Source organism: Macrotis lagotis, chromosome 8 (assembly GCF_037893015.1).
Source record: "Macrotis lagotis isolate mMagLag1 chromosome 8, bilby.v1.9.chrom.fasta, whole genome shotgun sequence".
In the NCBI taxonomy this organism is placed as follows: domain Eukaryota; kingdom Metazoa; phylum Chordata; class Mammalia; order Peramelemorphia; family Peramelidae; genus Macrotis; species Macrotis lagotis.
The window spans coordinates 165776335-165789809 of record NC_133665.1 but is presented as its reverse complement, the minus strand read 5'-3'; the positions used below and the strand labels follow the sequence as shown (position 1 = coordinate 165789809).

The following is a 13475-nucleotide window of genomic DNA, read 5'->3' as shown; positions in this document are numbered from 1 at the left end:
AACCCCAAATGAGGTCACAAAGAGTTGGACCTATCTGAAAATTCTTAAACAACAAAGTTCATCTTAGACAATTTCATTGAAAGTATCTTTGAGTGAACTCTATATTAGATGGCATGATAGGAATATTATTTATGTTCTTCATTCTGTTCCCATATTGTTTTGATTTTTTCTAATAGATCACTATATATATATAAAACATATATATATATATATATATATATATAAACATGGTAACACCTATTAAAATATTAATTTAAAATCTTTATGGATTAATCTTATATTTGGGTGATGGTGGATTATCATCAGATTCATTATTATCATTAACTATCAAACATCTGTTTATAAAGTTTTGAGATATATTTCACAAAGTAAGGACAATGAATTGGTTGCAAACCCTCTTGCTATATATGCTCAGTTGAGATCCTTGTTTTCTTACCAAAGCAGGCAATGTTTCCATCCAGGCCAATGTATTTCAGGTCATATTTGGCAGCTTCATTTTCAATGGGCTCATTTTCTGATTTGTCATCCATGGCAAATATGTCTTTTTGTCTAAATTCTGCATTATCATCAAAGTTTATCTTGGCATCAAAACACACAACTACAATAAAAACGAGAAAGTGAATAATGAATATCTATGAAACATCTTCAAGTTAGGCGTTTGTAGCAAACAGGCTGCAGATTAAGATATAGGAGGAAAAGGTAAGCATCGTTCTGCACCGTGCTCTAGATAGATAAAAGCAATGTACAGATAAAGTCAAGTTTGCCTCTTCTGGAAACTAAGCATTTGTATGGATTATGTGTATTTAGATAAAATACATTTCAATAGTTCATATTCTTAAAAAATAAAGAATAAGTTAACAAGAAGGGTGTATCTTCCATAGTTACAATTGGAGATCTATTTCAAATGTCACTACTCTATTTTGACTCTTTTGAAAATTAAAACTTTTATACTATTACATATGTTGCAGTTTGACCCACTTTTTTAACTTCTTTTCCATTTGAGCAATATTATTAAGTCCATTTAGTGGGTCAGGAGCAGTAGGGGATGCTAGAAATTCAAATAAAAAACAAAGAAAACATTCCATGATTTCAAGTAGTTTACAATCTACTGGAGGAATACAACATTTACAAATATAAGTAAATTTAAAATCTCTACAAAGTGATTGAAAATAATTTGAAGAGGGAGATAGGATCTGGGGGGTGATGTGGCCCCTAATTTATGCATTAAAAGATGTTCCAGATTCTAAGAAGTATAGGATGATATCAAACAGGATGTAGTGCAGTTGGGAAAGGAGCCCAAACAAGGCAAGTAAAATCAGGAGATGTATATTTATGTGAAATATGGGTTTATTTCTTAATCATTGATCAGTGTCATTCTAGCCTTTTTTAAAACAAGAAACTAGAAAGAAACCTCCACCAAACCAAATGACTCTTTCCTATAAGAAAGCAAAGACTATACAACTTGGATATAATCATTGTAGTAATTAGTGCAATGGACATGAAGTCCATGGATTCTTGCTGGGCTCTGGGTTTTGTATCTGACCTTACTGCATGACTTTGGTCAAATTTCTTTACTTCTCTATGCCATGGTTCAGGGGTGCAAGGTTCTTATATTGCCCAAGAAATTAATTGATCTGGTGCTGCAAAGGCAACTGTAGGGTGGATTCTAAATTCAATAAATCTAGGAGCTTTTAAGGGATAAATTAATTAAATGTTTGACCAGATTTTGGTCCTTCTCAGAAAGAAAAAGGTTCTCACCCCTGTCATAGATGTTTTAAGTTAGATTAGCTGGCTTCAGGGAACATTTCAAATCAACAAGTTTTTATTTCATTCCTATTATGTGACAAGCATTGGGCTGGGCACCAGGAACCCATACAAAAACAGACACACACACCTATAATAATAATAATAATAATAACAACAATAATGGCATATAATATATAGACATGTATGTAACATGTCTTTATATTATATGCCATTATTATTATTTCATATAAAATTCATAAATAATATGTGTCTATATGTGCCTCTGTGTGTTTGTATGTGTGTGTGTGTATGCCCAGACAAAGCAAACAAATAAACAGTCCCTATCCTTATAAGGTTCAGGGTTTAATTGGGGAGACCACAGGCTAATAATTTTGTTCAAACTAAATAAAGACAGGATAATATGGAGATAATTGCAGAGGGAAGATACTAAGATTGAAGAGGACTGGAAAAAAAACGTTTTTTGCTAGAAGGTGATATTTTAGCAGAGACTTGACAGAAGCCAAGGAATCAGGAGGCCGAGTTAAGGGGGGATGGTATGTTCAGCATAGGGGGTATTCAATGAAAATGCCTGGCATGTTAAAACAGCATGAACGCCAGTGTCAATGAAACCCAGAGATCAAGCAGTGTAAGGACCCTGGAAAAGTAGAAACAGACCAGGTTATCATCTAGATATTCCTTTATGAAGTTCTCTGCTCTCATCTCCAAGGTCCCCTACAACTCTAAATCTATGGTTCCATGGTCATTGACTCTGTGATATGTGATTTATAGATTATACTTTCTAGATCACAGAAAGTTTGGAAGAATGAATGGATGAATTTATTGTATAAGAATGTTGAGTGACTATACACACACACACACACACACATACATATATATATATATATATATATATATATATATATATACACCTATTCACCCACATATACACACATAAATATTCACATAAGAAAAATCATAAATGATGGAATGTAGCAATGATTGACAAAGGGTAAAATTTCCTAGCAGTAAATGTTGCTTTAACTCTGTAAACCCTACCATTAAATGTCCAACTTGCTAGCCCACGCAATTTTGACTATATCCAGAAAATAAAGTGGTAATTACCTTCTTGTATTTTGTAATCTTAATAGTGGACTTTTGTTATCACAAGACATTTTCCTGGATTCTCCTTGTTATGCTAGTATTTTCCCCAGTAGTTAATCACTATTATTAATGATCAATAGAACAGAGACTTCTTTCTAGGTATATAATATGTTTTAATTAACTCAATAGTAAATTTGGTCTCTTAGTTGCTCATGTGTCAGACAGCTGAAGCCCACATGTTCAAAGTAAATATGCAAATATCATCAAGTTGACTTCCTGACTGATGAGTTTCCAATCAAAGAACTTTTGGTCACAATCAATAAACCAATAAATCAAAAAAGTTCAGACTGGTTTTTGCCCTTCAAGAAAATTGTCATTAGCAGCTGCCTAAAATAGCTCATGATGAATGAGTGAAATGTAAATTTGCATAACTGGATCCAACATTCAGGGCTTAAAAGGCCAGATTTTGCAAATAGCCTCTTCTATTAGCAAATGATAGAGACAGAGAGACAGAGAAAGACACCATCGGGGTGGGGGGAACACAACTCATTAAGGTTAACCTATAAAATTGAAGATATTAGTTATACATTATTATTATTAGGGATTTACTAAAAATAATTTCTAGCCCTTTCCCACTCAATTCAAGAAAGCATAACTCCACAAAAATCCCTAATTCTCAGTATAATCAATTTCCTTTATGGCCTTTCTGGAGTGTGGAAGAAGTAAGAAATCTATTTCATTCTAGGTAAAAAGTCTTGGTTCTGTATTTGATAGGTTGTATACATGAAACTTTGACTAAATGTTACTTATATACATATATTGAGTGTAACCACAGACTTCGAGTTGAAAAATGATTTTCAGAGACCATCTAGTTCAAGCCTCTCATTTTACAGGTGGGGAAACTAAGACCCAAGGAGGTTAAGTGATTTGTCCAAACTTATACATGTATTAAGTATATGAAGTAGGATTGAAATCCAGGTCTTCTGACACAGTGCCTGCCTGTTATACTGTAAATACTTAACAAATGTACTAAATAAATGACTGACTGTAATATTCTCCTTGTCCTCCTTCATTTTCTTCCCCAGAAGTTGAAGAATCCTGTAAAGAAAGCTTAGTTAATTATTTCAGGGGAGTAGGAGAACATACTGATTTACGTTTTCCTCTTTTAACAGGCCTCTTCTTCGGCTACGCTTTGCTATTTTCCCCAGTCAACATTAGGTCTCTAGTTCTCTTCAGGTTCAACTCAAATCCTGCTTCCTCTTTGGAAGCCTTTTCTGATTATTCTATTCAATTCTACTTGATCTATTGTCCCAAATAATTGATCTCCCTTTTCTTGAAAATTCTAGAGAGCTTTCAAATCCAGCATGTCAAAAAAGTAAAATTATTATCCTTACCCACTAAATTTGCCTGTTTCTGTTACTGGTAATTTTTTCAATGGCATCATATATCCTCCTAAGTAACTTAGGGTTACGTGGTATCCATTATTTATTTATTTTTGGTAGATCATTCTTTGCCTATCATTAAGCACCCACCTTAGGAGAATAAATTTTTATTGAGGACAGGATATGCTTTACTGTTCTCTTTGTAGACCCACCTCCTAACTTGTGCCTGGTATACAGTGGGCACTTAATAGTTGCTCGTTGAGGGAATGATGAATGGGGCAAATTATAAACTACTAAATTATCCATCCCCATTGTTTTAGGCTGATGGAAGAATTGTATTAGGATAAGGGAGAGAGAATCAGATCATTTAGGCGGTTACCCAGACCTGGTCTGAGGACAGATCTGAACCAGGATCTTTATGACTATAGACCCAACATTCTATCTATGGTATCACTTAGCTGGAGAGGGTCATCCCTGCTCAAGGAACAGAAAGAAAATGAACTTCCCAATTGCTGGGGATTTAATCCCCTGAAACTGGTCTCACCAGGGCCATTCCAGGTAGGTAAACAAATCAATGCCTACCCCATTGGCCTAAAGAAAGTAATACAGTACAAATTAACTTCCTCCCAATAAATGGACTGGACTCATAAATTATGTCATTTTTTATGTAACCTTTTCCTTTTAAGGCCAGTTAAGCAACCTTCAAATATCCAGCTAAAATACAATTTAGAAAATATATCAATTTATTTTTAAGAGGGTATCCAAGGGGGCAGCTAGGTGGTGCAGTGGGTAGAGCACTGGCCCTGGAGTCAGGAGTACCTGAGTTCAAACCCGACCTCAGACACTTAATAATTACCTAGTTGTGTGGCCTTGGGCAAGCCACTTAACCCCATTTGCCTTGCAAAAAAAAGAAAAGAAAAGAGAGCCAAAAACCTACTTTTGAAATGATAACATAAAGGTGAATACCTATGGATGTAGAAAGCAGAGTACGTACACACACACACACACACAAACACACAGTTGAAGTCCTTCATCAAGAAGTTTTAATTTTGCTTAGGGATTTTTCTTTGTTATAAGGAAGATTTCAATATTAGCAGTAATATTGTTAAGAATTTTAAGTCAAAAATGGAATTTTTTTTTCAAAGGAGATTTATCCATTACTGTGATAATTGTCACAGAGTAATCTATGGAGCGCTAGATCTGCAGTAAAGTTCAAATCTTGCCAAGCAGCCTTGGGAATCTAGGGTCTCAAAGTTCCCTGCTGCTCGAAATCTATGATCTTATGGTTAACAAAGACAGTAAGGTGGCTCAGTGGATACAGTACTGGCCCTGGAATCAAGAGGACTTGAGTTCAAATCCTGTCTCAGGTATTTATGAGGTTGTATGAGCCTAGGTTTACCCTGTTTGCTTCAGTTCCTCATTTGGAAAACAAGTCAGAGAAGGAAATGACAAACTACTCCAGTATCTTTGTAAGAAACCCCAAATGGGATCACAGAAAGTAGAAAGCAATTGATCAAACAACAAATGGTCAAAAAAGGCACCAATCCAATATATTCCATCATTCAAGTTTCTTTCATTTAATAAGACAACCAACATTTGTCAGAGAATACATCTGGAGAAGTATGGAACTCAACTCAAACATGCAAATTTTCATTTTCACATGAATGGAATCTTAGTTCTACAGAAAAGTCATCCTTCACAAAGGCCATCCCTAGTACAAAGTACTAGGGGAAAAACACCCATTAATATTTATAAAACAATTTTCACCATCAAAAGCGTATTGTTACATGCTTGATAGATTGTACAAATGAATTTTCCTTCTGAACAAATATCAAAGAAAGCCTTGGTACTTATGTTCATGGGATTTTTTTTTAGTTTTTTGTTAGTGGTGTCCTAATTCGACTGCTTTGGTAGAGAACATGAATGACAGATGGGGGCCTTTGACCTGCAAAGCTTAATTGAATAATGTGTTTCAGAATAAAGCTAAGGAAAAAATACATTTAAGAGGAGAAACTCATAAAAAATGAAACATTAAAAAACACAATGATGTAGACCTGTCATAATTAAATTGAAAAAATATTAGTTTGAAGAAAAATAACACATCTGATTTGTGATAAATAATTATAATATGCTATTCAAAGGTACACTGCCAAGAAAAAATATGAAATCTGGACAGTTTCAAATTAGTCTCTCCCTCCTCCCATCCTCCTTCCAGGGCTACCATTCCAGTATTTGTATAATTTTCTGAATATTCTCTTAGTAGATGTGAAAATAGACAGACACAGGAGGGAGCTGAAAATATTCTTGGAAATTTGGTTTTTACGTAAGAGGAAAAAAAAGCAAACGCCCACCAAAAACATGGCTTCCCACAAACATCTAGCAACAGTATGGTTATTTAGGGAAATGGATCTTAAGGAGTGGAAAATGATTTGCAGATTAACTTTGTATCAGTCGAGGTTTGTTTCCAAGAAGCTTGGTCCAAAGCCCACTGTTTCAAATTGGGTCTTAGCTATCAAACACATTGGAGGAATCTCAACTCCAATTGATGAAGGGTTTCTTAGATATTAAGAAAAAGGTGAGCTGAACTATGAAAACCATTGGCTAGAGAGAGAGAAAGAAATGAAATAGAATTCAAAATCATCTACCAGATTCCAGAAACTCTGACACCAAGAAAAATCTTCTACCTGGTCCTATCCAAGATTCATGCTACCCTTCTGATGTTCCACTTGAAAATGAGACCTTCTTCTTGTGAGAAGCACCATTTCCTACTGAGGAGAGAGTCAGACACAGAACCAGAAAGATACTGGTGCAAGCACAGTTGTGTTGGCAGGGGAACCCTAGACAAGCCACTTAAGATCTCATTGTCTACAGGCAAGCCTAAGACTCAGTTCTTGCAAAAATGTAGTGGGGTTGGTAGAGGAAGCTCATCACCGAGATATCCATTAGACAGTGATCTCCCTGAGGGTTTTCACTTTTCTTTGTATCAGCCCTGCTGTTCTGCCAAACACACTGTGGGTGCCTAGTAAATGCTTGCTGACTTCACTGAGAGGTTCCTGTATGGATGATCTCATGAGTTCAATCCCCATTCCTCCAATTCAGAATATGTGTAATGGAAATACTGAGAAACAATGCAAATAATGTGGACAAGTTTGATTTTCTCAGTTATTCTTATTGATTTCAATATTTCACATGATTCCTATTTTTTTCTCTAGTATTCCTTTGTCAATGAAATTCCTTCCTACATAAAGATTGCATCCCATCCAGGACCTAGGATGTGGTCTTCAAAGGTTGTCATAACAAAGATGAATGAAAAATGAAGAACACATTTTGTGCAACTGAGGGAGTCTAATTTTCAGGTGATATAAACAGACTATCAGCAAACTGTAATCAGATTTTGGGAAGGGAAAGAGTTAAAGGAAGCGGTCATTGCTTATACTTATAGATACTTCACTTATGTTACTTTGAGTCATGTCCCTGGTAGGATGAGATGCTGGAGTATGATAGAAGGGGGTGAGAAGGTAATAAGTATTGCTATTTTACCTATTATGCATCAAACACTGCGTTAAGCAATTTCTAAACATTATCTCATTTCATTCTCACAGCAATCCTGCCAGGCACATACTAATATCACTCCCATTGTATAGCTGAAGAAACTGAGGCTAAGTGATCTGCCCAAGGTCATACAGTGCATTCAGGTCTTTCTGACTCCAGGTCTTGACATTGTATTGTTTAGCTGCCCAAATCACTAATATTAATTTTGGATGGCATTTTCTCAAGATAAACATCAGGTAAAATACTCAGTTATCCTCACTATTTTATATTTGTGCAACCTGAACAATGAGCTGGACGAAAGGGAGAGGTGGTATGGGGGTATGTTCTCCAGGAGTTGAATTGCTAGACTAGGTTAAAGATTTGCCCAGTGAAGGGCAAATATTTGTCCAGTGATTTTTCCATGTATTATATAGTTTTCTACAAAAATAATTCACAAAGAAAATGGAGTTGAGCAAAATGAACTCCCAGATCCCTTCCCAAATCAGAGAAGTTTTGATTCTAAAAAATGCATCAGCATAGACTTTCTTCCAAACAGGCTTTGTGCCAATGAATTTGTTTTTCAGTAAAGATGGATTGATATTGTGGTAGGGATGGTAGGGAGCATGGGCAGAGATGACCAAAGTGGGGATTCTAAGTACTTTTTAAAAATTCTTACTTAAAAACTAATTCCCCAAACAACAAACTCAAAGATGAACTGCCAAAGGTCACATGTGTCCAGATTAGTGATATTAATGGGAACACTCACTGGGAAAATAAAATTATCAATTGCTGTTGTTCACTTTACTAAGTTGAAATGGAAGTTTGTTGCAGTTACTATGTTAAAAATTCCTTTGAGAGTGTTTAGGGTCTTGAAGATGATGATGATGAATATATACATTCAGTCATTAATCACTTCTTTGCTAATTTGGTTTAACTTCACTATTGTTCATTAGAGTTAGAAACCAACACATTCATGTAATTGTGATTATAATTCAGTAGCTGGACTTTTATAGTGCAATGAACAAATTAATAGCTAAAGATAATTTTATTTTTAAAAAAATCACACTAGAGTTGTCTTTTGATATATTATGACCTAATATACTCATGATAGGGACAAAGAAAATTGTTCTTAATATTTTTAAATGGTAAATCATTAGAATGTTAATGTACAAATTGGAAATTTTGCTTTTTTCACTTTTTTAAAGACAAGTTTTATTGAATTGCTAAGAATCTGAATAAAGAGCATCATCATCTTCAATTCAACTAAACAAATATTCATTCATTGTCTCCTATGTGGCAGGAATTCTGCCAGGTACTAGGAAGACAAGACCAATCCCTTTCTTTAAAGAGCTCATGTCTGCCTGGGGAGAAACAAAATGTCTAGTGATAAGCACGCATAAAGACAATAGTAATCCACTATTTCAAATCCAAAGATCCAACTTTTGGAATAAGAATTCACTATTTGACAAAAACTGCTGGGAAAGTATGGAAGAGAGTATGGCAGAAACTAGGCATAAACCAAAATATACCCTATATCCTCTACCAAAATAAGGTTGATATAGGTAAAGGTTTTAGACATAATGGGTGTTGCCATAAGCCAATTAGAAGAACAAGAATTACAAAGTCAGATCTATGGAGGGTGTAGGAATTTATGACCAAAGACTAGAGAACATTATAAAATGCAAATTAGATAATTGTATTGCATTCAATTCAAAACTTTTTTGCACAAATAAGACGAGTACAACCAAGAGTAGAAGGAACACAGAAAGCTAGGAAATAATTTCCAAAGTTAACACTTCTGATAAAGGATTCATTTCTAAAAATATATAGAAAAGTGAATCAAATATATTAAAATTAAAAATCATCCCCCAATTGATAAATGATCAAAAGATATAAACAGGAAGTTTGAAGATGAAGATATTAAAGGCATCTACAATCATATGAAAAAAGGGTCTAAACCATTATTGAAGAGAGAAATGGAAATTAAAACAACCTGAGCTACCTCACACCTAGCATATTGGCCAATATGACCAAAAAGGAACATGATCAATGTTGGAGAGGATGTGGAAAAACTGGGACACTAATGCAGTAATGATAGAGTTGTGAACTGATCCCACCATTCTGGCGAGTAATTGGGATCTATGCCCAGATTGCAATAAAACTTTGCATTCCCTTTGATCCAGCAATACTACCACTAGGTCTGCATCCCAGAGATCCTAAAAAAGGGAAATGTACACATGTCCAAAAAATATTTTAGCAGCTCTTTTTGTAGTGGAAAAGAATCAGAAATTAAGGAAATGTTCACCAATTGGGAAATGGTTGAATACATTATGGTACATGAATGTGATGGAGTACTATTCTTCAATAAAAATCATTGGTGGTCTGACTTCAGAAAAGCCTGGAAAGACTTGTATAAACTGGATGCTGAGTTATGATGAACGGAACCAGAAGGTCACTGTAAACATTAACAGGAACGCTGTGAGATCATCAACTCTGATAGATGCAGCTCATCTCAGATGTTCAATGATCAAAGACAATCCTGAGAGAGAACTGTTATGGAAAATGCCATCCACATTTAGAAAAAACAAAACAAAACAATACCATGGAGTCTGAATGTAGAGCAACTCATACTATATTCACTTTGTAAAGCTTCTTTTATTATTTATTTATTTTTTCTTTCTCATGGTTAACCCCCTTAGTGATGATTCTTCTTTCACAACATTACTAATATGGAAAATCACTTTGCCTTTACCTATGCAATTTTCTTTTTCTTGTGATTCTGTACCTCTCTCATATACATAGCATATTCTAATGAATATTAAAGTTATTTGAACATCTCTTCTGTCAAATCCAAGTTTCTTTAGGGGAGGCACTGATATTCATCTGTGAATCTTCGGTCCCCTAAAATTTTGAATTATATTTTTGCTGAATATAATTTAGTTCCTTACTTGACACCATTCCTTATCTGAATATCATCTTAATATTTAAGTATAGGTCGGGCCACCTTTTGGGTTGGGGTAGGGCAATGGGGTTAGGTGCCCAAGGTCACACAGCTGGTAAGTGTTAAGCATGTGGGGATAGATTTGAGCTCAAATTCTACTGACTCTAGGACAGGTGCTCCATCTACGGCACCAGCTCGTTACCCCCTGGATATAACTACCATGTCCAAATTTCTCTATCAAGTGGAGGTAGTGGAAGAAAGTATTAATAATACTGTCACTAACCTTATTTTTATTTGTTTCAGATTGGAAAAATCCAAAAATTCATTCTCTGCATCTGGTCATTCTACAGCTAGCCCAAAAACTTTTTAAATTTTATTATTATATTGTAAATATACATATACCAACAAGATTGATTTCAAATTTTTCTTGCTTTGTCTATTTGAATGTCAAAGTCCTACCTAGCTCTTCCTGCTTTAACAGGAAAGCCCAAAAATTCATGTTATCCTTTTCTTATGATAGAATATATTCATTTTACAGAATAAAAATGTTTGGAGGGAAAACTATTTTCCTTTGCTTTTAATTAGATTTTTAAATTATTTTAAATTATTTTTTTTTACTTCTGCTGACCTAATTTTTGCTTTTGAAGTTTTATACTTCCCTCTTGGTTTATCACTTTCTTTTACTCCATAAACATTTATCGTATTGGAGCTTCTTTTTTTTGTTTGCTCATTTCTTTATTGTCTGTAACTTTCTGAGAAGTTTATTAATGAAATGGGTGTAGATTTTTCTTTCCTCAATTTTTAGGGGACTTATTCCCTTTTTTACATCCTCATCATTATTATTATAGTTGTTTTGTTTTGTGTTATTCATTTAAGGTGACAAAAGAGAGTTAAGCTTCCTCCTCCAATCACATTTCCAGGACTCCTTCTAGGTCACACTTCATAACGGCCAACTTTTACCAATTGACCCAGTCATTTTGCTACGAATTAGAATGGGACAACAGTTACAAACACGAAATACCTATTGCTAGGTAGTGTGACAGGGATTTAAGGAACATAAATGATCAAGGAATATTTCTGAAGTATCTGTGATATACTGGACACTGTACTAGCCACTTGGGATATGAAAACAAATGCATAATGGTCCCTCCCTACCCTAAAATCTATTTCATTCTAACAGAAAAAAATATGCAATATGTGAACATACGAACAGAAAGAAACTGAAGCAAAAGAGGAACAATATAAAAATGGTTCCAGCCATAAGAAATATATGATCCAAAGGTGTATAAAAATGTGGAAGAAAAACCTTTCTACTCAATTTGATGTCAAAGTCAAAATAAGTTGGCATAGCATTTGGAACATAATAGGCACCTAATGAACAGTATTTGATTAAGAGGAAACAGAAGGGGAAAAACAGAAAAACAAGAAATGAACTTAAAATCATAAGATCTGAATTTCAATCCCAAATGCTCACATTTATGACCTAATTTCAGCAAGTCACTTAAGGCCTCTTGGTCCTGACTTATCTCTGCAATAATGAGTTAGACTTTTCCAAGTCAACATCTTTTACCACCTGCAGAAGCTATTTTGGGTCCTGGAAGCATCCCCCTTGATACCTCACAGGATGTAAGACAAAATCTTAACTAAGGGCAATTAAGAATGTTTGGATAACCTGGGCATGGTAGCACATGTGTGTCATCTCCTATCAAGGAGACTTCTGAAATAGAGAGGACTAAGCCAATTAGAAAACATTACTAAGTCTGGAATCAATATGATGATTTTCCAGACATTGAGGGCCATTGAGATGTCTAAAAAGGAGCAAAATAACCTAGGTTAGAATCGCAGGTCAAAGATCCTATACTACAGTAGTAAAATGGGCCCATGTATGACTATAGCATTTCCATCTGCAGAAGATTAGACAGTCTCCAAAACCAAAAAATGTTCAAACAAACTGAGTTTGATAGGCAAGAACTATAGTGCAGCCCTTCCTGGTTGAAAATTACATTTGTGACAATAAAAATCTAGAGGAAGAGAGAAAAAAGGGATGATATTTCTAAGTAATTCAAACAATTGATCAAATGCTTATTATTTGGATGCTAACAAACCAAAAGTATTGAAATGTTAAATTCCATCATGGGAGTATTTGTGACTGTGGTAGAAATTAAATTACAAAATTAAATTAATGCAAAGCTGTTGCTACAGTCTTCCATGCAATTTAATTTATAGTTTGCATAAATAAAGAACTGAATGCATTCATTTATTTTCCCTAATTTCTTACCTTGTCCTTCTGGAGTTTCACCAAAGGGATTCACTTCAACCTGAGTAGCATCAATTTTCAGGAAGAGATTGTACAGTTTTTTAATTTGATCTGCAGCCTAAATGTGATAAAACATGAGATGGAATTAGCCCCCCAAAAGTGAAAGGAAATGCATTTTGCTATGGTAATGAAACATTAAAAATAGAAAGTTACAACTCTGTTCTATGTAAGGTTATCTGGAGGGGAAAAAAACCCCAGAATGACAATATGACTAACAATTTGCTATTTGTTAACAGAAATTATCAAAACTTCCTCCAAATAAAATAAAAGATCACTATTAAAAAATACAATATTTTCACAATAGTCTGAGAGTGTTATTAAGCTTTTTGTAAATTATTATGTCTTATTAACTGGATTATTCCACAGTACAAGCTGTAATCATTTATGTAAACAAGCTCAAATTGAGCAAAGGTAAACATGATTTTCAGAGTTTATAATGACTATTTTCTCTAGTATG

The 13475-nt window shown here is 34.5% G+C and overlaps 1 protein-coding gene across 1 annotated transcript in view; it reads right to left on the bottom strand.

The window, feature by feature from the left end:
• SUCLG2 (succinate-CoA ligase GDP-forming subunit beta) overlaps positions 1-13475 on the bottom strand; it is a 412323-nt gene that overhangs the window by 134506 nt on the left and 264342 nt on the right. Inside the window, exons 7-8 of the mRNA XM_074198779.1 lie at positions 12980-13076; positions 437-598 (exon numbers count right to left, since the gene is read on the bottom strand). Coding sequence (XP_074054880.1) covers positions 437-598; positions 12980-13076 — 259 coding nt within the window. The remainder of the gene's footprint in view (positions 1-436; positions 599-12979; positions 13077-13475) is intronic.